Source organism: Urocitellus parryii, chromosome 7, assembly GCF_045843805.1.
Source record: "Urocitellus parryii isolate mUroPar1 chromosome 7, mUroPar1.hap1, whole genome shotgun sequence".
Lineage (NCBI taxonomy): Eukaryota > Metazoa > Chordata > Mammalia > Rodentia > Sciuridae > Urocitellus > Urocitellus parryii.
In genome coordinates this window covers 176,136,164-176,164,089 of record NC_135537.1, presented here as the reverse complement: position 1 = coordinate 176,164,089, position 27,926 = coordinate 176,136,164, and the positions used below count along the sequence as shown (strand labels likewise).

Genomic DNA, 27,926 nt, shown 5'->3' with positions numbered 1-27,926 from the left:
CACATGCATGGAATTTGAGGTACTCCACTTCGGTCCCTGTTCCTCCCCCATCTTTCCTTCTCCTTCCCCCTATTCTCCTTCCCATACTCTACTGATCTTCCTTTTACTCTTTCACATGTTTATTTCTTGCCTTCTAAATATACAGGAAGGTAGGATTCACTGTGGTATACTTCTATATGCATGTAGCATGATTTTATTAAATTCATCCCGCAGGTCCTCCCGTTTCCCATTCCTCCTCTCTCCTTTTTGCCCTCTTTCTTCTACTCCCTGGTCTTCCCTATCACTTTATCATTTCTCCCCTCCTGTGCCTTTTCCCCCTTATTTTGCTTTAACTTTTGCACATGAGAGAAAACATTCAACCCTTCATTTTCCGAGGAGCCTGGCGTATTTCACTTAGCATAATATTCTCCATTTTCATCCATTTACTAACAAATGCCATAATTTCATTTTTCTTTATGGCTGAGTAGAACCCCATCACACACACACACACACACACACACACACGCACACACAAACACACCACATTCTCTTAATGTGTGCCTCTGTGAATGGGGACCTGGGCTGGTTCCATAATTTGACTGTTGTGAATTGTGCTGCTATGAACATTGATGTGGCTATCTTACCATAGTATGCTAATTCTAGAACTCTTGGATAAATTGCCAAGGGGTGGGATAGCTGGGTCACATGGTGGCTCCATTCCTATTTTTTTTGAGGAATCTCCACACTTCTTTCCAGAGTGGCTGTACTAATTGGCAGTCTCACCAACAAGTGTGAGTGGACCTTTTCCCTCCTAGCCTTGCCGGTATTTATTATCGTTTGTGTTCTTGGTAATTGCCGTTCTGACTGGAGTGAGATGAATCTCAGTGTAGCTTGGATTTGCATTTCCCTGGTTGCTAGACATGCTGAATATTCTCTTCATGTATTTGTTGGCCATTCACATTTCTTCTTTTGAGAAATGTCTTTTGCCCACTTATTGTTTGGATTATTCTTTTAGTGTTAAGCTTTTGAGTTCTTTATATATTCTGGAGATTAATTACCTGTCAGAGGAGCAGCTAGCAAAGATTTCCTCCCATTCTGTGGGTTTCCTCCTATTCTCTCTTCAGACTCTGATCATTTCCTTAACTTGACGCATCCACTTATTGATTCTTGGCTTTATTTCTTGAGATTTAGGGGTCTTGTTAAGAAGGCAGCGTCTGCACCAAAGTCATGGTGTGTTGACCCTGTGTTTTCTTTTAGCGGTTGCAGTTTCTGGCTGAATTCCTAAGTCTCTGATCTACTTTAATTGACTTTTGTGCAGGGTGAGACACAGGGATCTAGTTTTCATTCTTCTACACGCAGATGTCCATTTTTCCCCAGCACCATTTGTTTAGAAGGCTGTCTTTTCTCCAACATACATTTGGCACCTTTGTCAAGTATGGGTGACTGTAAGTCTGTGGGTTTGTCTCTGTGCTTCTGTTCTATTCCGTTGGTCTCATGTCTACTTTGATGTCAGTACCATCCGTTTTTGTTACCCCAGCTCTAGTCTGATTTGAGATCAGGTGTTGTGAATTCTCCTAGACTAGAACGTTCTAGAAGAAAGGCCAAGCTGGTTATTTGGAACATTAACTAGAAAAGAATCCTCTGGTTCCTAGACAGAACATAAAGATGTAAAATACAGTGACAGGAACACAGGGAAGTTCCCCTAAGCTGAAGAACAGCCTCACGGAGGTAAAGACCCCCTGACGCTGAGCAGTAGGAATGGAGAAGAGGCCGCTTGTCTTGCTGAGCTTCAAAACTCCGTGTCAGGGGGGAGGAAGCTTAAGGGCTTCCAGAGACAGAAGTCGGTTCAACTTCAAGGAAGCGAGCATCAGTTGACCATCAGATTTCTCAGCAACAGCTAGACACCAGGGCACAAGGGGACAAAGCCCTGGAGGTGTTAAGGAGAGGTGATTTGGGGCCTAGACTTTTATATCCAGTTAAACCATGAAGTCACATAGTTTAACTGCATTTAAAAATCAGACTTATTTTTATATATGAATTCAGAGGTCTGTCGCCCACGCATTCCACAGGGGCTTAAGGAGCTCACGGAATGGAGCAGGAACACAGCAAGGGGCAGGTCATGTGCCAGGAGGGTGACATCACAGGACAGGACAGGTGGCTCCTCCTACCCGAGGCTCCCAAACGGCCAGAGTCACAGGATGCAGAGGGAAGAGCCAGAGTGGCCAGGGCTGGGGAAGAGTTGGGGTTTGACGGGTCGGTTAAAGGGTCTTCTTGGAGATGGAGAGGGGTGATGGCCACGCAGGGGTGTGGGTGACTGAAGGCCACTGACTGCACGCTTAGGACGGGCCACAGGGTCAGTCTTCTGTGGTGTTTAAAAGTAATAAGAAGGAAGGGAGGGAGGATCAGGACCCAGGATGTCAAGAGTGCCAAAGGTGTCAAGAAAGAATCCCCGGGCCTTGGTCCTGGGGACTGGGGAAGAGTCTCGGGCTGTTTTGTTTTTCTTCATCTACAAACTGGCTACGTAAACAAGAATAGGTCATCACCCCACTGTCGCAAATTCACTTCTAATTTGGAATTGAGTCGGTCTGGGTAAAGCAGAGAGGAAGTGTTTCCACAGAACAGTATCCAGTGCTGTAACTTGATGAGTGACGGGAGGGGAAAAAGCAGGGGTAGGAAGGAGGTGGGCTGTTTGGCTCAGTGTTTAGAAGGACTTAACAGATGAAAGCCCTAGAGAGGGGAGAGTAGTGTCATCAACTCTCTCTGAATACTGATGAATTAAAAATCAGCATGTGGCTGTGCTCATTAGCCGGGCATGATGGTGCACACCAGGGATGGGGGTGCTAAAGCAGGAGGACCGCAAGTGGAGGCCAGCCTGGACAACTTAGTGAGGCTCTGTCTCTGTGTAAAATTTTTAAAGGGCGACAGGGTGTGGGGTGTAGCCCAGTGGTAGAGTGCTTGCCTTGTATGTATAGTGCCCTGGGTTCAATCATGTTTAACAAAAAGAAAAAAGAAAGAAATGTTGTTTTAACAACTTACAATGGTATTCATCAGAGAACTGAAAGTCAGAAACTGTTAGGAAAAAACAGAAAGCCAACTTCACCTCCTGGGAGAACTCAGGATGGAGAGCTGGATTAGGGGATTCTATTCCTCCAGGTTTTTTTGCACACACTTTTTGGTTGGTTGGTTGGTTGGTTGATCTTTGCCAAGGATAGGTAGATGGCTTTAGTCTAAAAGTTGGATGGTTTTTAAAGGCTAAGCCATTTTTTGGTTTCATACTGAGAATCTAAAATGAGGTACTTTTACGTGCCTAAAGTCCTAGAAGAAGATCAATGTGAGAAAGGTGTCCCCAATGTATGAGATAACAGCCCTGGAGGTGGTGACAGTGCTGGGGAGGGTCTGAGCAGGGGAGGTCCCCAGGGAGGGAGGCAGGCAGAACAGAGAGCCTAGCAGGGTATGGGGACCAGGCCCCTGTCCCCCACAGGGCTGACCCAGAGCCGTGTCCCAGGGCTGTTGAGAGGACTGAATTAAATGGTGCACACGGTGCACCCCAAGGCTGCTCAGAGCTCACAGGCTTGGGCAGGATGCCCGGCCTTCCGAGTTCGCACCTCTCCTTCCTGTCTGCTGGGCGTTTGGAGCTGCTCAGAGAGCTGTCCTCTCTCCACCCTTTGAACACATCAGGAGGCCGTCTCCCTCCTTTCTGTGCCCGTCAGTTCTCTCTCCAACCTGAGTGATGCCAGACTCCCCTTGGTGTCAGCAGCGTGGCCAGGGCCCCCTGGGGACACCCTGAGGAGTGGCAGGCCACCACCTACCTCCTGGCACCCCACTTGCTGAAGTCGGCTGGAGAAGGCAGGCCACTCCTGTCTTCCTGTTGACCTGCTGGGGCAAGGGGGGGCCCCCACCTGACACCCACGTCGTGGGGTGCTGCCTGCCCTCGGTGTAGCCGCAGAGAAGAGGGGTCTGAGGCCTCAGAATCCTTCCTGCCCGGATTCTAGACCTGCTTTGGTGGGAGTCAAACACACAGAGTGATAAATGAGCCTGCACCCTGGGTGATTCATCACCCTGAAAGAGCTGCCAGCGTCTAATCTGGTTCACAGTCCTCTAAAGAGGTTAAGAAAAAACCCTTTCTTCCCATTTTCTTCAGGTGCTCACAACCAAGAGAATTACAGAAACGGGGGGTAAGGGGAGGCCAGGGCCACCACCGTGCACACCTGCACGTGTGACCAAGTCACCTGGCGAGGCTGCCTGTCCAGCCGGGGACCCAGCCTGCAGCACTGAAATCAGGGGAGGAAGAGAGGATCAGCCACTGTCCCATCGCCGTCCCTAGGGCTGAAAAAATAGCCTATGGGCTGGATGTTTCCCTAAGTGGCTCTTGGCCCCCAGGGGGTGCAGGTGGAGGGCAGACTCATCTGCTCTCTGGCTTGTGGTGGCCCCAGGCACCCCCAGCCCTCCCTTGGAGAAGAGCTCCTTGGGCTTCCTTTCCATGCCCCAGAGAAGAGGCTGGGCTCCCAGAGCCTGGGTCCGAGTGCCGGAGACCTCCTGCCCTTGGTGTGCGGGCGGGGCCTGGGAGAGCTTCCCCATCGACTGGGCTGGGCACAGTGCTTAGCAAGACCTCCATCTGCAGCCCCAGCTCCTCAGAGAGACCAGAGAGCCCACCTGCCTGGGCTGCCTGAGACCCACTCACCACGGGGCATGCTTGTCTGGGGAGCAGCAATCCATTCTGACCTCACTACTCACTGCCTCCTCTCATCTGCAGAGGGGGTCAGGCTGCCAGCGCCCTCTAACCCCCAAAGCGCGTTGTTGCTGACTTATCAGGTTCCCCGGAACCCAGCCCTGCCCACAGACCCAGCAGCCCTTGGCTCCCGGGGGCAGGGCCTTCGGAAGGGAGGAGAGAAACATGGTGGTGCTGTGATTGGTCTGGCTCTGATTCCAAAGTCAGGAGTCTTTGTGGCAGGGTTGATTGAAAGCCACCACTGAGAGTTCCTGGGAGTGCATCCTGGGTAGGACGCTCAGAGCACACAGATTTCACCATAACCCATGCTGGCAGGACAGAGGGGAACGTGAGTTTTCTGTGACTTCCACCCTGGTTCCTCCTCTGCAGTTCCCCATTCAGAACTCACTCGACCTGCTTCTGGCTTCCGGTCAGTCCCTAGACCCTACCACTAAGGAGGGCCCTGGGCTCCACGGGGCAGACCGGCTCAGGGAGCAGAATCGTGGTGCCCTGCCTGCTCACACCTGGGCCAGCAGCCTTACTCCCATAGATCCAGGGCAAGCCCAGGTGTGGGCACCTGTGGCCACCTTGAAGCGACTTGGCCAAAGGTGAGAGTCTGGCCTGGGCAGGGCTGGGTGGTGGGACAGGGCAGTCGTTTCTGTAGGAGCAGAAGGATTCTCGCCCTTGTGCTGGTGGGAACACAGGGATCTGGTCCCATGTGTGTCTGGTTCTTACCCACAAGAGCAAATTGGGACTGACTCCCTTACGTGGGTGTGTCACGGACTCCCTCCCTGTTTTAAGATGTGGCCGTCTCTGTTCTCCATACACATGAGACGCCTCCTTTCCCGTGTTCTACTGGAGCTGGACTCAGTCCTGGTAGGCAGCAGCAGCAGGAAGAGGAGGGTGACATTTTCAGGGTCCATCACAGTGTAAGTGGGGCCCACCATGAGACAATAGAATGTGCTGGAAAGACCTACTTGCAAATAGTAATGGGGAAGTGGTTGTTTTAATTATAGGGAGGTTTATGTTAGAGAACCTCCAGCTAGCAGCATTTCTTAATCAACTTTAAGGTGTAACTTCATGTCAGGTGTGGTGGAGCACACCTGTAACCCCAGCAGCTCGGGAGGCTGAGGCAGGAGGATCATGGGTTCAAAGCCAGCCTCAGCAACTTAGTAAGACCCTTATTAAAAAAAAAGAAAAAAAGAAAGGGCTGGGGATGTGGCTCAGTGGTTAAGTGCCCCAGTTCAATCCCTGGTACCAAAAAAAAAAAAAAAAACTTTATGGATAAGAATTTGAGTTAAATTCAGCTTTCCTGGTCAACTCTCTCTCTCCCAACACTTTACCTTTGTCCCGCAGGAATAGCAGGGCTAGTTAGGCACACTAGAAAATGGAATCGAGAAAATTAGCCCTTAGAGCATCGTATCTGCCCTTTGTCCATCCTTCCCCAGGCTCCACAGCTGGTTCTACGAACATTCTGCTTAATAAACGTGTAATCTGATCAGAGTCCTGTGCCTTCCTGGTTCCCTTCCTGCTAGACATCTGGGGCCAGAGACTGGCCAGGAGGGTTATCGGCTCATCGCTAGGCAGACAGGCTCTGCAGAAGGCTAGGCTGGCCGCACCATGATGAGCCTCAGCTGGCCGCACCATGATGAGCCTCGGCCAGGCCTGTGGATCCTCCCAGTAAACTCACAGGAGCCAGGAAGCCCCTACCGTGGTACCATGCAACCCTGCCCTCTTACCTAGCACCCTGCCCACGCCCCACCCCAAGCCTCGTGCCAGTTCCCAGGCAGGCAGGAACAGAGGAGCAGTCAAAGGCAAGACCCCCAGCACTATGGGGAGCTCCTGATGCAACTGGGGATGGACATCCCTTGTTCCCAGGCCCCTGCAACAGATGCCCAGCCTGGTTATTTTTCTATCTTCTAACGAGGCTTTGTCGGGACTCACTCCTAGCACTGAGCCCATGTTTAGTGCTAAAGCATCATCTGGCTGGAGGGACCTTGTGAGGCCACCTCCTCCATCCTTAACCCACCTTCTCTTCCTGTCACTGTCCTTCCCAGGCAGAGTAGCCCACCTCCCCCGAGACCCTTTCCTACACGGGGAAGGATGCGCTTGTCCTTCCTCCAGTGACTTAATCAGGTGTTTCAAAGCCATCCTCCCTCAGGATAATTCCTTTTCCTTGAAACTCTGGCTGCAGTTTCAATCATGGTCTCTTACTCTGTCCCCAGTGGAGATGGCAGTGACTAAGCCCCTCCAGTTCACGTCATGTCTCACCCCTGGGGTCTGGTGGTGGTGGTGGTGGTGGTGGTGGGCGGTGGTTAGCTGCGTTGGGTATGTATTAAGCCTCTGCGGGATCTTTGCTGCTGTCTTCATATTTTTAAATCAAGCAGGAAAAGTCAGCAGGGCCCTTGTTTCCTGTGTGGCCTTTCTGTTGACATTTCCTAGGCTGCTGTTGGCCACGAGTTCCAGAACTGACATCATGAGCTCTTCAACCAGAGGCCCAGCTGGGGGCTGAACAGCACAAAACAGGAGGATTTAGGGGCCTCCGTGAACATGTATGCCAACACCGGTGCGGGCACAGGACAGAGGACTGGGACCTCGCAGCAGCACACGAGGGAGACCCTGAGCTTTTAATCAGCCGCGAGTCTCGCAGGAGTCCCCGATGGGAAAGCCATCGAGGGAGTGCATTGGTGAGCTGCAGTGAGGCCTTTTAGGCCCCAGATCAAGGGAGATGGCGGCCCACACGCTTCAGCCCTGGTCTGACCCCCTGGGACAGGTGTGTTCTGTTTTAAAGCCCCACTCCTGCTGGGCCCATTCCCAGTAGCGTCACCAGGCTGGAGAGAAGGCTGTCGCATGCAGCTGTGGGGGACCTGGTCCACCCCAGCATCGGGCAGCCGAACCAGATGGCTGTGCTTCTCCAACTGTCCTGCACGGCCTTCCCTCCTGTCCCCGTTATCAACACCTGTGATCGCCAGGTGCTGTGCTCTGCATGTTTGTGTCCCGACGGGGGTCATAGGCTGAGGTTCACCCCCAACGAGATGGTGTCAGGAGGCGGTGGGGAGGTGGTTAGGGGTGAGAATGGAGCATCTGTGGATGAGATTAGAAGCTGCAGAGAGGCCCCCTCCCCATTCCTGCCACGTGGGGACCCAGCAAGGAGTCACCTTCTATAACCAGGGCAACGTCTCCATCTTTTGCTTCCCAAACTCCAGGACCGTGAGAAACACATTTCTGTTGTAAGCCTCCCAGTCGTGATGTTTTGTTATAGCAGCCCAGAGGAGCTAGGACATCCATCCAAGCCCAGATGGCACGGATGTTGGTGTTTTGGAGACTGGCAAGAAAGACCTGCCAGCTCCTCCCCATGCCTTTAACCAAAGAGCTTGTTAGCATTCCATTGAAGGAGAAAATGCTTGTTTGCAAACCTGTATTTTCCTACCACCTACTTAAACTGTGAGAGTGTTCTGGAGTTGCTTAAATTTTTGGAAAAGAGAACAACTATTGTGGGTGGAAGGCCAATCCTGTTTCTAGCTAGTGGCTCTGAGTCTTAGTGTTTGTGGGTCTCCCCACCCCCAGAGGACAGTGGGCAGTTTCTAGAGACACATTTAATCGTCACAAATGGAGCAGGGGGTGCTATTGGCGCCTACTGAGTTAATGCAGGGATGCTGCCCAGCATCCTACAACGCCCAGGACCGCCCCCCACAACAGGATGCCAGCAGGGAAAAGCTCTGCCCTGGGCACGGCCGGCACCTCTCACTCGGCACAGACACCCTGGAAGCGCAGCAGCGTCGTCCTGGGTACCAGGATCTGAGCCTGGGTCTGTCTCGACATCATTCTTTGCCATAGCGGAGGCGCTGCAGAGCTGGAGGTGCGGGGGTGTGCAGCGGCGGGAGGCAGGCGTGTCCCCCCTAAGCCCTGTGAGAGGGCTGGACGGGCTGCGTCCGGGCTCACCGGCAGTAGGTCCTGGAGACGCCATCCTGCTGCCAACAAGGACCTGCCAATCCAGGTGCCACCCCTCTCTGTGCCAGAGCTAATGGCAGTGGCTGTGAGGAGGGGCAGCAGCTTATTAACCACGTCCCAGTCACAGAGGCTTCTCGGCTTAATTACCTTCCTCATTTGCACTTTGGGTGGAACACCTGGGGGAGGCACGCCAGGCGGCATTTCATCTCTGCCACCCTCCACCCAGCGGGTCCTTGCCCATCTGTTGCTCTTCAGCATCCGCCTCCAGCCTGCAATTTATGTCCACCCCGTGTGCGTGATTTGTCTCAGCTCCTCATTCATTTGGCTCCCAGGTACCACTCCCAGCTCCGGGCTCGGTGACCCGTGTGTCCTCTTCCCCCTTTACCTCTTCCTCCTCCTGCCCTGGCTCCATCCAGGGGGAGCCTGGGGTGGCCGCCTCCCAGGTCAGCCTGGGCTTTAGAGGCAGCAGGTGGAGGCTCCCTTCCCTGGGCCAGCGGAGGACAGGCAGGAGGAGGCGCCCCTGTGCACACAATCACAGAATGTGGATGTATGGCCCGTCCCCTGGTGTTGGCCTGGCACAGGTTACAGTGCACTCAGAGGGTCGATGTGTTCTGTATCTCTGCTGAGCCACCCAAGGACCTTTGGGGGAGGGGAACAGAATGGGGGCAGGTCTGGCTTCGTCCCTCCCCAGCTGTGTCACTTTGAGCAGATCCTTTCTGGAGCTGTTGGGAGCATTTGTGTGTCAAAGTGCTTGGGCTGCAGGCTAAACAACTCCCTGGGGTTATTCTGCTAATTAACCTAGGTTCTGTTGCTCTGGCTACACTATCATTTACATTAAATTGACTAATTACAGGAAAACTTTAACAAAAGGCCAACCAGCTGTTGTTTATAGCAAATTTTCTCAAAAGGAGGGATATGCACATTTGGTGTCAGGAAATGCTCTGAGTCCCTCCCTGGCTTTTGACACCTTCCCTGGGGAAGATCTTGAACCTAGAGACCCTCTGTTACCTCGGGAGTGGGTCATGGCATGGGCCATGTGGGTGCAAAACAAGGCGGAGAGCAGCAGGTTTGTAAACAGTGGGCCCTTTGAAGAGAGGAGGCAGGTCATGAGGCCAAAGCCTAGGCTCCTCTAACTCTGCGTCCTGCTGACCGCGGGCGTGGCCATCTCTGCACCCAGGGGGCTGCCTCCTGCCGGCAGGCGCTGTGTCAGAGCTCCAGCTGTGGCTGTCCTTTCTCACTCTCACCAGAAAGAGCTCAGACGCGTCACTCAGAGTGGCAGGCATGAGTACTAAATGGTAGGAAAAGGGAAACAGGGTTCTGCCCAGGCCCACCTTGACTTTTGACGGACAGCAGAATGACCTCAGACTCTCAAGTCCCCTCTGCGCATGAGAGCTCTCGGTCACTTTGGCCCGTGCTGACTGGTTCTAATTGGAACCTGTCCTGACAGATTTTCTGTTTAAGGGGGAATTGTCCTTGTTTCCCTAGTTCTGGGATCTGTGTGGTCTGCGTGAATCACGAGGATTCCCCTCCACCCTGCTTCAGGGTGTCAGTGGTGTTGGGAGCAGCATTTCAGGCCTGCAGATCTCTTGCAGAGAACAGGTAGTTTGCTGAGGAACGTAAGGTATCCTGTTCACGTAAGCCAGGCAGGGCGGCAGGTATGTTGGTTTTTCATAAAAAGAAAGCTTGTAGGCCCAGCTTACGGAATCATTCCCTTAATCTCATGTTCCCCCCACTCGTGTCTTTCTGTTCCCTGTCAGTGGGAAGTGGGCCGAGCCCTCAGACAGCCACCCCGGCCTGCCCTGAATTCAGCTTCACCAACACCAGGCAGATCTTGAAGTAGTAAAGTGTATCCAGACCTCACTCGGGTTGTGGCTTCTATGTAGTGTCCATTCTGAGAATTTCTGCAAGAGTTGGGACCCCAGAATCAGAACCCCCCCTGGCTCTTGGGCCAGCTCCCCAGCACCTTTCTCTCTGCTCCAGAGCCGGGAGGTGACAGTTCCTGCAGTTCATGTGTAAGGCGTGCCACCTGGTGCCTGGCCCACAAAAGGCCACCAAGCCGCCACCCGCCCCCATTCCCAAGGGCAAGAACCCTGTGATCTCAAAACAAGACCTGATGGGAACCCAGCGTCACCCTAGAGGAAAACATAGGCAAATGAGGGCTCAGCAGGTGGCAGATGTGATTACGGGTTGACATCAGGTCCCTTAAAGATAAATTAAACTGAATTTGATTTAAACCCTCGGCTTGGACGAGCCTGTCGCTGGGTCGATGTTGACCTGGCTGGCTTCCTCCTGCCTCGGGGGTGGCCAAGGGGGTGTCGGCCCTTCTCTGGGCTGCTGTCACGTGCTCCACGTATGCTGGGACGGGTCCAGGAGCCCCGATGCCTTGTGGCTTCAGAAACAAGCCCCTACCCATCACCTGACTGTGAATGTCACACCGGCCGGTCCCAGGGGTGCCCACCACTTCTACAGCCCTAGAACTCTGCGTCCCAGGGTTGGTGGCTATAAGAAACCTGGGAAGCCATTGGGTGGGGAGTCAGAGTTCCAGATTCTCCACCAGTGGCCAGGCAGCCTGTGGTCACCCCATAAGGCCCCGGGGAGATGGGGCACAAAGGTCAAAACGAGGCCGAGAAGAGCCCTTGCCACCTTGGCAGGGCCTTTGGCCCCAGTCTGGGCCCCAGGAGGCTTTCTCTCCTTAACCTGGGACAGTCGGAAGCAGCCTTCCTGTCCCCTGTGCCTCCAGGTGTCCTAGGCCACTCCAGCTGAAGAGGACACAAGGACAGAAACGGTCAAGGAGACACTGAATCTCCAAAAGCCCCTCTCACTCGGGAGGCTTTGCCCTCCTCCCTCCTCACAGAAAGTCCCCTCTTCTGGGTACAGCGGTGCCACACACCTGAAGTCCCAGTGGCTCAGGAGGCTGAGGCAGGAGGATCGCAAGTTCAAAGCCAGCCTCAGCAACTTAGCAAGGCCCTGAGAAACTTAGCCAGACCCTGTCTCAGAATAAATAGGGATGGGGGTGTGGCTTGGGGTTAAGACCCCTGGGCTCAATCTCCAGGACCAAAAAAAGGGGAAAAAAAGAAGTTCCCCTCTGGCCCTTAAGAGAAGCCCTTGGCCTGGGCCTGGACCTGGAGGGCCCTGGTGGGTGGAGGGCAGCCATGCACTGCCCCAGGGAGGTCAGGGTGGGCGCCTCAGGCTGCACTGCTCCTCCCCCGGTCCCAGCCGGGCTGGGGCCCTTCTCCACCCCACGTCCCTCCACGGGGCCAGAGGCAGGTGGGCGGGCTCGGCCAGTCCGTGAGCCCCACTGGACACAGCTTGAGAACCGCCTCCTCCGCCTTCCAGCTTCAGGCTGGACGAGAGCCACGCGGCCTGGAGTTGACCCCAGCTGTCTCCACCCGAGGTGGTGCCTTCGAGAGCCCGGATGCTCTTTGAAGGACAGTCATCCCAAAGCACATTCTGGTGACGGTGTTTCTGCCACCTCCCACTCCTCCTGACGAGGCCCCAGTTTATTCTGGTGGCACACGGGAGAGGAAGGGTGGTCCCAGCCCGAGCAGAGATCAGGACCTCCATGAACCTGTCACGGAGGCTTAGTGTTCTGGGCCTGGGGCCAGTCTCATTCACAGTGGGCACGTGTCTCTGTTCTGCCCCAGGAGGTTTAAGTGGAGGCCTGCCAGAAAAGGCTTCCCTTCCCGAGTCAGGCGACAAAGCCTCAATCAAGAAAATCTCTTGCCTTTTTGACTTTCTTCCTGCCTGGGATTTAGGTGAAGTGCCTGGAGGGGCGCAGTCATTTTGCAACTATGAGGACCTAATTTGTCTCCAATGATGTCCTTGGGCTTTCATGAGATTCTTAGACTTTTTGTCACATAAGCTCATAAACAAAAGCCCCACATGTTCAGGTTGTCATCACACTCTGTTGAAGGGCCAGATTGTACACTGTTTAGGTTTTCAGGACATTTGGTGTCTGTCACAGCTACTCAGCTCTGCTTAGTAGTATGAATTCTGAAGTTAATTCATCAACCAATGAGCCTGGCTGTGTGATACTAAAACTTAATTAGTAGATACTAAAATCATCATGGCATGGAATCATCACATGTCATGAAATACTATTTGATTTTTTAAAAACAAGTTAAAAAATGTTAAATCTTCTTTAGTTTGCAGGCCATGCAAAACCAGGCCCGTTTGCCCCCACCTCCACCCCACACTGTTGGTAAGACCTTGGTTTATGCCCCAGTCCGACCCGGCAGTGGTGATGGCGATGTTCCTGGTCAGAAAATCATTCTTAACCTGCCGTGTTTTCCTCTGTGTGTTCCTTTCAGAGGGCCTTGCGGTTGGAGTTGGATTTGGGGCTGTAGAAAAGACGGCATCTGCCACCTTTGAGAGCGCCAGGTAAGTCAGCGCCAGGAGCCCAGGGCAGGTCCTGCACACGAGGTGCTGCGTGCTGAGGTGCGTAAACCCAGGTGAGCTGCCTGGCCGCGATGGAGATGCGCCCCCCCTGCCCCCCAGCACGTGGGGTCGGGACAGGCCAGTCAAGGTCCCGCCTGTCAGAGGTCCTCAGAGAAGCAGGTCTGTGCCCCTGGCTCTCTAGTGGGTGACACTTTGCAGATAGAAGGCGGTTCTGGCCGCAGGCGGTTCTGCAGACATGTTGCACATGCAGAGACCCGGGGTGGCAGGGACAGTGGTCGAGGGTCACAATGGCCCCGTTTCCTGAGCCCTCCCTCCCTCCCTCACTGAGCCCTCCCCGGCCCCCTTAGACCTGCCTCAGGAAGGTGCGCAGGTGTGTCTCACCCTCTGACCCCTCTCACATGCCGGGACCCCGGGATCTGTCTCTGGAACCTCCTTCCTCCTGGTTTCCTGCACTCCCTGGACGGCCTTCGCATTCCCGGGCCTAGTTTTCTGTCTGTTTGCTGGTGACACCCACGTCCACCTCCCGTGGAGACTCCTCTCCTTACTCCTGTGGGTCCGCTCCCTCCCCAGGGTGCTGCCCGGTCCCCACACCGAGCATTTCCGCAGCTGGTTGACGGTCTCTGCCTGCTGCTGGGTGGCACCTCCCCCTCCAGGGTTCCCTGTCACCACCGTGCACCCTGCTGACCAAGCCAAAGCTCCTGTCACCTCGACGTCTCGTTTTCCCACCTCCATAGACGGCCGCCAGCCTTGTAACCGCTTCTCCTCCTCCCCAGCCCCTGAATTAAGCAGGGACTTCTCAAGGTCACAGCTGTGGGACCACGGGGGTCCCTCAGAGGCCAGGCAGGGGAGCTCCACCAAGGAGCTGCAGGTTCCGTGGCCCTCAGGGCACGAAGAGACGGTCACGATGAGTGGGGACAATGAGTGGGGTCGGTCGGGTGAACTCTGGGCACAGTGACGGGTGAGCTTCAGGTGGACGTGCACGTTCGGCAGACCTGGGAACTGACCGTCGCTTAAAAACGTCATTCACCTCGGAGGCTCCGTCCACGCCTTCAGACTGGCACAGCCCCCAACATTGTGCCCCCACCCCAAGGAATGGCTCCGTGTCCCCGGTCCAGGGGGGCCTGGTCTCGACTCCCTCCTCCCTGGGGCGGCCGCTCCTCACTCCCGATCTGCTTCATCCTGAAAATGATGCCCATTATCCAAATCAAATGAGGTGGTAGGTGGGGAAGGAAGGGCCTTTAGAACGTTAGAAATGTCACCGAAAACAAGGCTAATTATGACTCAGAGCACCCGCGGAATGCTGTGCGAGCTCGGGGCTCGGGAGGGGGCACGGGGCGCTTGGCCTGTGGCGCAGCCTTTTGATCTTGACTTCATTAGACCAGGACAAGTTTCGGAGTCGGGCAGCGGGTGAGGAGCCCCCAGGGGCTGACCTTATAAGCTCTCAAAGGCCAGGTCCTCCCGGAGCACAGGAAACGGCACACGCCACACAAGGCCTGTGCCCGCAAGTGACAGCCGTGCCTCGGGCATTGCACTCACAGGCTGGGCTCTTTCTGGTGGCACCATGTCCCCCGTGACATCTCGACGTCAACTCCAATATCCCTCTGTCTGTCACCTGCGCTTTCTGCTAATCTTGATGAGTATTTCTGAAGGAACTGGAGCGAAAACACTTCCGTCCCACTTCCTCCCTCCCCCCAGACACACTCTGGGAGTTACATAAGCCCCAGCCCGTCCTCCACCTGGGCTGGGGCAGGGGTAGCGGGCCTGGACGTTTCCAGCCACAAAGACCCTTCTGCTCAGGAGCCCCAGGCCCAAGAAGCCCCCATCCACCTGCCATGACAGCCAGGGGGACAGGCCTGCTGGGGCCATTCTGCCAATGCTGTCACTGTGCCCTCTAGAGTGGGGAGGGGTTCCCTGCAGTGAAGGCTGCAGACAGGGAAGGGCCTCTCCCTCACAGACCCTGCTCCTTCAGCCACCCCCCACTTAGGACCCCACCTGTAGTGTGGACTCGGTGCCTTCCCTTCTGAACGTCCGTGACCTTGCTCGTGGGTGACAGGCAGGGCGGTCCCCAGGCAAGGCTTGTGAGCACTCCTGCTGGCCTTCAGCTGAGGCTCACACTGGCTCCGTGGGAGGTGAGGGACGGAGGGAAGCGGCTAGCGAGAACTTCCTGCTTGGGCAGCTGAGAGGAGAGGCCCTGGAAGAATTGTGGGCTGGATGGAGGCCCTGCCGCCCCATAGGCCCGGGTGCCCAGCCCAGCAGGTGGTGGGGCCCATGCTCTGCCTGTTCCTACTGAGAGCCTGAGCCATGCGGCTCCCTGTTTTCCCATGATATTGGGGCTTTACAGCCAGTGACCATGTGTGGGGTCCAGAGAGGTGGGCCCTGCAGAGCTGAGGAGGGCCCCGGTGGTATCCCCAAGTGGAGGCAGCGTCGTGCCCTAGAACACCAGCTGCAGCTCCACCATGAACTTTGGCTGCATGCGTGGTTTCAGGTCCCTCCTCGGTTCTCAGTCGACTCCTCCTGGAGTGGGGGAAGGTAGTCACACTGTCAGGTGATCAAAGTCACGGACGGCTCCATTAGGGGAGCCAGCAAGGAGTCATGATCGACCAGGGAAGCAGGGCAGCACGAGGCAGGGCCGCCAGGACTTGGGGCACTGGTAGAAGGACGCTGCCCCCACTCGCTGTCTGCTCCCAGTCTCCGGGACCCAGTCAGGGCTTTGTTGAAGGTCTCCCTGAGGCTGCAGGTGCTTGGCCTCTTGGTCCCCACTCGTTCATTCCTTCATTTACTGTTGAGTGAGTGCTGCCGCATGCCCCACGTTGTGCTCAGTCACTGCAGAAAACATGATTTGGAGGCCATAGCTCTGCTAAGAAGCTTAAAATTTGTCCCTAGTACTTCTAGTAATGTGGTGAATTCAACTGACATTGATGTCCCTTTACAAGTAAACCGAGGAGCAAACCTGGCTCCTACATACCCTGGACCAAGAAGGAGAAAGAAATGCCACCTGCCGGCCATAAAGGGAGGAACCGAAGGCAGAGTGCTCCCCATGGGTCTGGTGGATGGAGGCCAGCCTTGCCCATGGAGGAACGGAAGCATCCTGGCACAGAGACCATGGCTTGCAGGTACTGTCAACTGAGCTGCCCCCACTGGCCAGGAACGTGCACATGGAACTCGGCCTCTCCAGGATCTTGGATGGAGAGACAGGGTACCAGACACAGTAGATCATGTGCAACTGCCCAGACCCATGACTGTATACCTGATCTCGTCCCAGAGAACACAAACACAGGATTCAACATAAAAACTGGGTCTAGGATAATTAAATAATCTTCAGGGTTTTGTAAGAACAAACCTAAAGCCTCTTCCAAGGGACCCTCCTGCTATCCAGGCTCACCAGACACCTGGGGGGTAAAGAGAGCAATTCCCAAGTAAAGATAAGATCACACGAAAATAAAGATAAAACAGGGACAAATCACATAGGCAACAGACTACCACTGAGGAAAGATGGCATCCAGAAAACCGAATATGTAATCAAACTGTATGAGAAAAACATCAGACAAACCCAAGTGGAGGGACAAAATACCTGACCCGCCTCCTCAAAACTCCTCAGAGTCTGAGAAAGTGACAGTGCAGAGGAGGCTTAGGACTAAATGCAAGGGGCTGTCCTAGATGGGATCCAGGCCCAGAAAAGGATGTTAGGGGAAAACTGGTGGAATCTGAATTCACTGTGAAGTACAGTAATGTGCCAGTATAAGTTTCTCGATTGGAATAAACATGTCACTGTATGTAAGAGGTTAACAATGGGGAACCGCCAATAAAATATTTCTTTTTTAAAAAGGGAACTAGGCCCAAGACGTATAGAAACAGTTTATATTAACTTTGAGCTTTTCTATATGACTAAAACCAATCTAAAGCAAAGGTTTATTTAAAAAAAAAAAAACTATATAAAGCTACAAAAATGAGAAGGCTTTTTAGTATTTAATAAGGGATGGAAATTATTACAGTAAAATAGGATAGCTTTCCAAGGGAACAGATTTAAAAGGCAATCCAAATAGAACAGTTTAAAATGAAAAGTATAGACATTAAAATGAAAACTTGGAATAGTTAACTGATGAGATGCAACTGAAGGTAGATTTAATGAAGTGGGTGATTAAATCTGAGGAAATCACTCAGCATGTGGCATAAAGAGGCAGCGAGATGGTACTATGAATGATAAATTAAAAGACATAGAATGAAAAATTTCATATTTTCTAGTAGGAATCACCAAAGGAGAAATCAAGAAATGCAGCAGTAATAGCAAAAATTGGATGAGAACTTTCAGAAATGGAAAAACACTGAAATGGCACACCCTGTCAAACCGTCATGTAGATGTGCTCACCTTTGGAACCCATCAACCAGGAGAAACTGCAGAGGGAGATGGATTCCCTGCACAGAAATAATAAGTAGACCCCAGACTTGGCTCTAGCAAGAGACCAGGGACTGCTGTCTCCAGAGTGCCACAGGAAACTGACTGCCGTTCTAAAGCAGAAGATGGCTGGCTTTCTCTTACGGTCCCAGATGACTTGGGAGCCAGGTGACCTCGGTCACAACCATGTGACACTGTCATGGAAATGCCAAAGTAGACTCGGGTGTCCCCAGTACAAGTATATTCCCAGAAAGAGGCAGAGGACCTCTGTGCTGTCCGTCACCTGCCCCTAGTCTAGGCCATGTTGAGTCTGTCACTGAGAGCAAATGCAGACATTCAAGTTGACAACTCAAACCTTTTCCACAGGATCTATGTAGAAGATACGTCAGGAGGAAAGGGAAAAGCTGTTTATAAATATGCTAATAAGAAAGGGGGAGGGATAGTGTGAAGAGAGAGGAAGAATGAATGGAAGAGAAACACAAAAACAGTAAATCATCAGATGCTTGGACTCATCTTTCAAAAGACATGGGTTTGGGTTTTTAAATTTCAGTTATGTGTATTCCACTGAAACGTGACATGGGAAGCTTAAAAATAAAGCAGTCAGAAAAGAGCAGATGCTACGTGTTAGTACAGACAGGGTGGCCATAAGGCAGGCAGCCACAGAGGAATGAAGGCTAGCCCTCGACGAGAAGGACAGGGAGCCTCATGTCCATCACCTGGCAATGTGAGCTCAAGCTATCCAGAGGAAAAGGGTCCAAACTGCAGGAGGAAGCCCGAAGCCTCTCTGATACGTGTAGGTAACACACAGAAAAGGTGAATAAGATGTACCCAGTGGATGTGACCCGCTCTCTGAACCCCAACCCAGGAGGTAGAGAGCACATTCTGCTAACGCACACCTGCTGCGCATTTCCCAAAACTCACGGTGCCGGTCCACAGAGGAAGGATCCCCACCCCAGTGGATATCATCCAGACCACATTGTCTGACCTCAGTGTGACATAACTGTAAACCAGTAACACAAAAGGGGGCCAGAAGAACTTGCTGGGGGGCGGGGCGGTTAAACCCCAAAGGAGTGAAGCGGACCAGACGACCCAGGGCACGGGTGGGAAAGGGGGAGCGTCGGCACTTTCCAGGGGCGCTCTGTAGAACTCTGCAGAACGTGGTGTGTGCTCCCTCCGGCTAGGCTGGGACAGTGGAGCTGATAAGGGCAGGTGACACTGGGAGCAAACGCTGAGGCGGGCCCCAAGGCACCCTTAAGCCTGGGGGTGGATGTGGCTGAGAGAATTCCCTGGTGCTCGGTGGGAGGGAAGGCGTGAGTCCCGTGCAGACTGACGCACAAGCGTGGCGCTCAGCGAGAGGCTGACGACTGGCCACTTGGATGCAGACAAGGACAACCCGGGGAGCTGACATGGAATGATGGGACGGTGGTCGAGGGGGACCAGGGTGACGAATTCAGCCAAGGAACAATTTGTGCCCAGACTCACAAAACCGAATTTCAGCAGCTGCAAGGAAGACAGGGTGTCGCGGGTGGCGGGGCCGGCCAGAGGAGGGGCTTGTAAGTGCGGACCCCACAGACGGCAGTGTCCCCCGATTCTGTTGTGTGGGGGAGGGAGGATCAAGTTTGAGTGACAAAGAGACGGAGGTCAGTGCTGTGGCCCTGATGGGAAGGGCCGGGAGGGGAGAGTTCCCCCACCCATACCTGGAGTGGAGGGATGGCCCCCAGCTGAGGAGGATGGTTCCGCTTACGACTTTTGGGACTTTGCGATGGCACAGAAGCATTCAGGAGAGACTGCACCTTGAGTTTGGACCTTTTCCTGAGCTGATGTGGCCCAGCCCTCCCTCAGGATGCCAGGCAGTGACAGCAGCCGCAGCTCCAGCCAGTCACAAGGGGACACCGCCGGTGCCCATGGTGCATGGTGGTGGCAGCCAGGACGTGACTGAGGCATAGACCATCCCCTCTGACTTGGGGTGCTTTTGACTTACACAAACTGTAAGTGGGGGAGCACCTGTACCGGAGGACGTAGCTCTCTGAGCCACACAGAGGGGTCTGCTCCTTCAGTGCAGGCTCAGCAAACTACAGTCCGTGGGCCAAGCTTGGCCCGCTCTTTTTCTCTGTAAATAAAGTTTTATTGAAACACAGGCACCTCGGTTTGCTCACGCTGGGCTAAGTAATTGCCACAGGAATCTGAAGGCCCCAAACCTGGCCGTCCTGGCTGTCTGACCCTGTACAGACGTTCATACACTCTGAACTTAACGGACACTCTCCAGTGTCTTAGGCCAGACTCGCAGCCACGGCTCTGAGGTCAACTCCTTCTTGGGGCCTCTTGCCCAGGCCCTGTTGGTGGTTCATCTTGAAGTACAGAAGTTCTCGTTGCTCACCTGTGACATCACGGCCGTCGTGAGAGGAGAGCACAGCAGAGAGTGACGTGCCACAGAGCCACTGAGGAGCTTTCCTCTGTTCCTGGAGATTGGAGGCTTCTGAGGCTGGGCAGCGGGTGGCTGCTGCCACCTGCTGTCCAAAGCCAGCCTTCCTCCCCTTCACGGAGCCTCGGGGCCCTCCCTGGCCCTCCCACTCTGCCCTCCTCTGTCCTTGCTAGGTCTGCCTGTGTGAGGTGTCCCCCGAATCACCACGACTCTCGGCCCACCCGGGGCAGCCTGTAGCCCAAGGGAAGGAGTCTTTTTTCTTTCTTTCTGATCTGGTCCCAAAGCAATTTCTTTGGGTTCCAACCACAAATTCTTCAGACCCTGTGTTCTTGGTGCTTAGCCAGGTTTTCCTTTCTCAATTATCATCGTCTCCAAAGAACATGTTCTCTGGCCTGAGCAGTGGGGACCCCCTCCGCTGTGTCCTCGGCTCTCCCTTCATGGTGGACGTAGTTCAGTGCAGCAGGGTGATTGATGTCTGAACTTCCTGCTTCACACACACTCCCTGTTTGAAGCTTTGACTCAGGAGTTGTGTCCTGAGCACACCTGGACTGGCAGGTGCACAGCAGAGGTGGCAGCCTGCAGCCTTTGTGGTGTTCGTGGAAGACTCACGAAGCACATCCCCAGGATGTGGCTGGACGCGTCCTGCAGGCGTCCCAGCAGGCCGAGGCTTCCCCACGCCCACACGCTCAGGAGAGGATGCCTGGCCGATGGGCCTGCAGTTAGAGTTAATAGCTCTCATTAAATTACGCATGGAGACATCGAAACCAATTTTAAAGTGTATGTCTCCTTCCCAGATCAAAGAGTAAAGATCATAAATCAGATTAATTGTGTTCCCTGGCTAGCAGAGGGCCTATGTTGGTATATTACCAGTCACTTAAGAGAGCAGCCATTAGTCAACTAGGCCACCATTTATTTAGAGACAAAAATGGCAAGAGACATATTTCCCTGGCCATTAATCAACATTAGCCAGTTGATGAATCTAAAATGTGTAGATAAATCATAGATGTGTGACTGTCTCTCCAGGTAGCCCCCTGCTTTCTTTCCAGTAGACTCTTGAAGACATGGCCGCCAGTTCTCTGTGAAGAGGTTAATAAGGCCAGGTGCAGTGGTGCATGCTGGTAATCCAAGTTGCTTAGGAGGCTGAGGTAGGAGGATCACAAGTTTGAGACCAGCCTCAGCAATATAGTGAGATCCTGCCTCAAAAGAAAAACTAAAAAGGGCTGGGGGTGTCGCTCAGTGGTAAAAGTCCCAGTATTAAAACAAACAAAGCATCAGAAAAGTTATGAGGCCACTTTGCTGTGGGGAGAAGTCTCAGCTCAAATGCACCTTTCAGACTATCAGTTTCCGAAGTATCTTCACAAGAACCTGCATAGCTGCCTCCCACCTGGCACCCAGGAGGGCTTGTGACACCCCAGACCTGCCGCAGGACCAAGCCTCCCAGGGAGACCCTCCCTTCTTCCAGGTGGCTGCTCTCACCCTCCTCCTGCCCTTTGAATGGGTCTCGCCTGAGCAGTGGGCACCCAGCAGGAGGCGCTGGGTGGGAAATGCCTTCCTGCAGCTGCCCCAGCCTGTCCTGCAGAGCAGCGCCCGCCTGCCCTCCACTCGCCTCTCCCAGCTCCTAGCCTGCAACTGCACACCGGCTGTCAGTCCTGCTCCCTGTGGACCAGCCCTGCTCTTGAGCCTGTCACGCCGCCCCCTGGGGTTCTAGAGGACCTCCTGGCTGCCCTGTCCCCACGCTTTCCTTTCCAGTCCTCTGGTGGGATTTGACGGTGGCTGGCAGACAGCGCCACCATGTGGCAGTCCCACCTCAGGGCTCGCTGGAGAGGAGCCATAGGAACAGGAGAAGGCACTTGCGTGCATGGCTGGGGAGTCAGTGTTCGGCTTGTACAGAGGTCTTTCTGTTTGTCACTTGCGGCGGGGCGTGGGGTGGGGTGTGTGTGTGTGGTGTTTAACACATTTACTTTTCTAGCAATTTTTTTTTGTTGTTAAAATCATGTTATTTATTACATCGGTCTTGGGAGTGAAGAAAGTGTTCTAGAAAAGCCTGCAGGACACGTGGGCAGAGCCAGCCAGGACTCCACGGTTTCCCATGGACAGTCTCAGGTCACTCATCCCTCTGCCCATCTGTCCACCCATCCAGTCCCGAGTTCTTCTAAGCATGGGATTTATCTCTGTGAAGAAAGACAACTCAGGATACTCTTTTAGCCGTTGCAACTGTGAAATACACGGGAAAGCTTTAGGTTGACGGGCTGCATGTGGTCTTCAAAGATGGTCTTAAGTGCTTTTTCAAAGCAGTTGAAGCTTATTAAACAAGATTCTGGATGGAACCAATATGCCCAGCATCTCCACCTCTGCACCGGGCAGGAAGCCCCTGCTCTAGCCCAGGTGAAGAGACCCAAGCCCCCAGAGCTGGGAACTCAGTGGCCAGGACGAGGGGAGTCCCACAGCTGGTTCCGGAGTTCTGGGGCTCTCCTCTGCCCTGGGGCTGCTCTGACTCTAGGTGGCCCTGCTAACATTTCAGAGGCTGGAAGGGACCTGCAGGGGGCGGCCTCCCCAGCCTCCCCTCCAAGGCTGGCTCCCGGCTGCTGCTTTCTGCCCTGTCTCCCTCACCCCTCTTGAACCTGAGGAGGGTCCTCTCCCACCTTCGGAGTGAATCCTGAAGTCTTTAAGCAAGTTGGGGAACTGACCACTCTGTGCATATAAAAGTTTGCAACACTCGCTTGAGTAAAAGGATCACGGTGGGGCTGGGGGCTGGAGGGTGAACAGCGACCAGCACACGGTGTTGGGGCCATCTCCAGAGCCCATGCCCAAGCCCCTGCATTTCCCACCTCCTCTGCCACTCTTTCCACGGCCTCTTCCCGGGGCTTTTTATGATGGTGCTTTTTTGAGTTCTCAGCAAGAGCAACGTTTTACAGACAAAAAAGTTTGACAGTGTCCACGTGTATGTGTCCAATACCTTGTCAGCATAAGGTACAATTCTATGGTTTTTCTTTGACTGGGCTGTCCTCATGGGGACAGGAGCCACCCCTCGGGGACTTTATCCTCCACATCCCCAGGTCTCTGCAGATGAATGCAATTGCATTGTTGTCCAGAAACCTGCTGACTCTCCAGTCCGTGCGGAGGAGAATCCGGAACTTAATGGTCTTTTGCCTGAAAACTATGCCCTTTGTGTTCATAGGCCTCAGCATGGAATGGGAGGAAAGATGGACACATGGGTGAGAGACCTGGTTTCCTATTACCTGTGATTCAGGCCAGGCGTGGTGGCACACACCTGAAATCCCCGTGGCTCGGGAGGCCGAGGCAGGAGGACTGCTAGTTCAAAGGAAGCCTCAGCAAAAGCAAGGAACTAAGCAACTCAGTGAGACCCTGCCTCTAAATAAAGTGCAAAAGTATGTCTGAGGATGTGGCTCAGTGGTCAAGAGCCCTGAGTTCAACCCCCCCCAAAAAAAAAAAAATACCCTGTTCCTTCCCCGCCTGACTCTATCTCTGTCCAGCAGAGTCTTCTGGCCTGCCTCCTTCACTTCCCAGGACTGATAAAATGACATGATAAGTGACATTGTTTTTAACAAAGGGTCATTGGGAAAGTAAATGCGTCACCTCCCTCCCCCAAATGGCAGAAAGAAAAAATCAAATGGATGTTTGGAGGTTGTGGAGTTGGGACTCCCCACACTGTGTTTTCTCCTGTAGCTCAGAAAATCCAAGTCGAGGGTGGCCATCTGCTGTGTTTGGGTGTGGCCTTGCTGGAGAGTCCACTGACTGTCATTCATTCCTGCAATCAGGACGAGGGGGTGTGTCTCACTCTAAAGGATGGTTTTCCTTTGAAGGATGGAGAAAGCATCAAGCCTCCAGACACTATGTTAAGAGTGGTGCTTGCTTCAGTACTCTGCCCCCCCCCCAGTACTATGGGTTAAGTAGTGAGGACTCTGCCTAGCACCTGATGAAATCAGTAGGACTCTGCCTAATACCTGATAATGCGACACTCGTTGCCTCTTCCTACCCATGCCTCAGTTTCCATGAAAACCGGGAGGGGGGGTGGAGTACATCTGCAGTTCTAAGCCTCTCGGGCTTCGTGGAAAAATAAAAAGTGTCTCCCCCAAGTATGTAAAGAGTGACGTGCCACCTTCTGTATCCTGCAAGGTTTAGGCATTGGATGAAAGATGCCATTGGAGACTCACGAGGAGTCCATTCTTCTCTGAGGTATTGCTCTCATCGTACATTCAGCACCGACGATCAGTCGATGAGCGCAGGATAACTCCAAGTCCTTTTTCCTCTACAGGCTAGAACTAACTTTGACTGACCCCCATTCAAATTCAGGGAAACTTCCAATAGCAAACCCGGTGTGGTGACACCTGGTGTGTCATTTCCCTCCATACTAGTCCGTCCACTGACAGTCCTCCAGGAATGCAGGGCGGTGATGGGACCGTCTAAGTCACTCTGCGACTGTATTTAATCCATGTCGACAACGATGCAGATTCTCTAAGTGAGGATAGTGTATCTTTTAAATGGTTCCTTTGAATTTTGCTTTCCTACATCTTTCCCGGCATCCAGAAGCCACCTAGGAGAGGAGGAGGAGGAGGAGGAGGAGGAAGAAGGAAGGAAGGAGGAGAGGGTTTTAGGGACAGGGAAGTCCCAGCGTAAGATTCTTGATTCCTAAGTATTATCCAAGGAGAGAGCAGCTTAGCATAGAAAGGAACTGGATACTGGAAAAGACTAAATTCCTTTGAATTGACCTTTTCTCCCCCCACCCCCCAGCTGCTGCATGGAAATGGGGGCTCTAGGACAGGATAATGCCATGGGAAGGAAGATTAATTTTCTGATGCACATCTGAGTTTTGGGGTGAACGCACATGCAAAGCTGGTTTGCTCCACATGGGATCTGGGGTGATCTTATAGAAGCCAAGGAACAGTGGCACAGGCCACTGGGGACACTGGTCCAATGGCTCCCAAGGCCTAGAAGAACGTGCATCATGATATGCATGGAGGGGACCGAGGGTCCTGCCTAGGTCTGCGCTGGCCCACCGGGAGCAATGGATGGGCCTGGGAGGACATCTGGGAGGAGGCACCACACAGGCCCCTCCCCAGTGCGCTGGAGACTCCGTGTTGCTGTGCACACTCCCGTAGGAGTCTGGGCATGGACATCCATCATCACATCTCAGGGGGACCTACCTGGAGTAAAATTGCTGGGTTCTGCGGTAATAATGTCTATGTTTTTGAGGAACCGGGTAGAGTTTTAAAAATCACCTTGTAGCCAAAACAAGGGGAGCCTGCCCCGGTTAATAGCATTTTGACCTTTAAAACTCCATTTCTCAAGCAGAAGCGTGCTCACCATGGGGCCCTTTCTAGGTTGGTCCCTATGTCAACCCTCACGCCACAATCATGGCAAGTGTGATGGCCAGAGGTGGCCTCCGTTGAGTGATTGCCAGGTGTGTGTTCCTGAGCTGTCCTGGACCCTTCCTTCTCTCACTGAATCATGCACAGGACGAGGAGCCGCATTTTATGAACCAAAGGAACCAAAGGCTAGGAAAGGAGACAGGCAAACGTGTGTCCAGGTCTCTGGTCCCCAAGGGATCTGGGGGAGGGGGTGGGCTCAGCTTGCTGTGGAGCCTCCTCACTGCAGACCCTCTGTGGGTGGAGGGCGAGCACATGGCCCAGTACTTAAGAGCTTAGGTTCTGGAGCCCGATTCCTGGTTCAGATCCCTGCTCTGCCACTGACTGGCTCTACCACGTGATGCGTAGCTTTTCTTCTGAGCCTCGGCTTCCTGAGAAGTAAGAACAGAAGCTACTCCAATAGGTGGTTCCAATGACTAGCTGAGCTCATGTATGAAAAGCACCTGGGGTTGTGCGTGGCATGCAGTCAGGGCATATGTGACACAGGGGTCATTCTGGCTCCCTGGCTAGCCCGTCTCGGGCACGACAGAGAGAGGGCCATCCCAGGTCCTAGGACAGAGCTCCCTGCCCACTGCCCACCCAGGAGAGCTGCTGTAGAAGTGGCCACTCTGTTCTCCGGTTGCTTCTGGGCCTGTTTCTCGGGCACTGCGCCTGGTTCTGGGCCTCAGCGTCTCGTCTTTTCATTCTGTGGTCCTCCTAGGCAGAGTCCACCGTCATGCTCAGCATGGAATCCCCTGCTCCCCGGCCTGTGCCTGGCCACCATCAGCCTTTGCCGTGTGGCGTGTGAGCTGCTCCATTCTCCACCCTCACTGGCCGCAGAGCACGGGTCCCCTCCTCTGTTCCCCTCAAGGCCGCAGGACCTGGCTGTGCACCAGGGTGGTAAGGTCCTGCCTGGACTCTTCCAGATGACTTTAGAACAGGCAGCCCCTCCTGAAAACCCAAGCTGCCTCTCTTCTGCTTCCCCAATTCCCTGGACTCACTTCCGGGGCCTCCGATCTGACCACACAAGTCACCCTCTCCGAACAAGAAGGCCACCGCACTGCCCCCTCCATCTGCTGAGCAGCGGCTTCTCCCCTCTCAGCAGCACAAGGGCCCCTTTATGCTGCGGCCCCTTCCTCCTCCACCACTGCCCCCAGCCACCCCCACCCAGGGCCCTGGCGACAGGGGCTGGACGTCTTGGCACCGGGAGCCGTCTCTGCACAACGTACACTCTGTTAGCCTGAAGCGGCCTGGGGGAGGGACAGGCCCACAAAGCTCTCTGGGAACAGCAGTGTGATTTCTGTGTGGCTTTCCCAGGCGCTGGAGACGACACAGGCTTCCTTTCTCTCCCCACTCCCCGTCCATTCTCTCCAAGCAGCTTGATTCAAGGAAGTCGGCAGCTGGTCTTCCAGGACAGACACTGAAGGAGCCCAGCGCTACGAGCTCTAGGCCTGGTGTCCTTCTGGTGTGGAGGGGTCTTCGTGTTAAAGTATTTTTCTTGGTGAGCTCAGGAAGGCAGCTTAGAGGCATTAGTGCCCATGTGGCCCTTAAGACGGACACATGTCCTAGGGCTGTTCACATGATCGCTGAATCCTCACGACTATCTGGTGTAGAAATGGGGCCAGGGCCGAAGGGGACTTCACAGTGGACAGTCCCCTGGCAGGTGCAGGCTTTATCCCATATCCGTCTGATGCTGAAGCCCGTGAATCGACCCCCTGGGCCTGGCTCCTGGCAACCACAGGACAATCACGGAAACCGATATTTGTTGAGGCTTTCCACATGGAGACCGGGCACCCCCTAAGCTGTCAAGTCCCTTCTAAGGAAGAAGTGGTCACCCCCATTTTGCCCAGAATGTGCCCAGGGTAGGACATCAGGGCAGAGGTGGACTTTGAGCCCAGGCAGCCCAGCCCCAGGACCCATACTTTCAACCACAGCATTTCTGCTTCCCAAGTCACGTCCCCACTGGGACCCCCACAGGCTTAAAAACTGTCCCCAAGGTGGTGGGGAAACGGGGCCAGCTCCATTGTGACAAATGTCTCGCCTCCCATTCTGAATGCTTTCAACCCTGGCCTTGGAAATTCTGGTGAAGTTGTCAGACACGTCTTTAAAGCCACGTCCCTTGCCACGTCGGGAAGCGGGAGTCTGTGCAAAGCCCCTGGAAGGAACATGGAGATTTCTGGCCAACACTGATGAATGCAAGTGTGTGTGTTAAAGACGGTCTTGAGCCTCGCTCGGGTGTTGCTGCTGCTGCGCACTGAGAACTGGAGACATCGCTGGCTGCCGCTGCTGAGGGGAAGAAGGGAGAAGAGGAGGACACCCGGAGGAGGCGGTTCCTGCTGGCTTCGGTGTCACAACTCGCTTTCCCAGGCATGGTGGACGGATGGACAGGGTCACTGGGAAGGACAGGGCCACTGAGCAAGGATCACATGTCCAGCAGATCGGAGCTGGTGGTAGAATTGTCCCCAGAGAGGAGAGTGGTGACACAGGACACCCAGGGAAGATGACCCTGTGACAATCAGGACAGAGATTGCCATGATGTATCTACAAGCCAAGGGACGCTTCAGGTTGCCAGATGCCACTGGCAGCCGGAGGAGGCAGGAAGGGTTCTTCCCCACAGCCTTCAGAGGGAGCACGGCCCTGCTGACCCCTTGAACTAGGACTTGAGGTTTCTAGACCTACGAGAATAAATCTCTGCCACCTGAAGCCACC

The 27,926-nt window shown here is 54.0% G+C and overlaps 1 protein-coding gene across 2 annotated transcripts in view; it reads left to right on the top strand.

Annotated features, from left to right (window-relative positions):
- Slc39a11 (solute carrier family 39 member 11) overlaps positions 1 to 27,926 on the top strand; it is a 328,353-nt gene that overhangs the window by 255,996 nt on the left and 44,431 nt on the right. For both annotated transcript variants that reach the window (XM_077800754.1, XM_077800753.1), the window contains exon 7: positions 12,949 to 13,018. In XM_077800754.1, the coding sequence (XP_077656880.1) occupies positions 12,949 to 13,018 (70 nt within the window). The remainder of the gene's footprint in view (positions 1 to 12,948; positions 13,019 to 27,926) is intronic.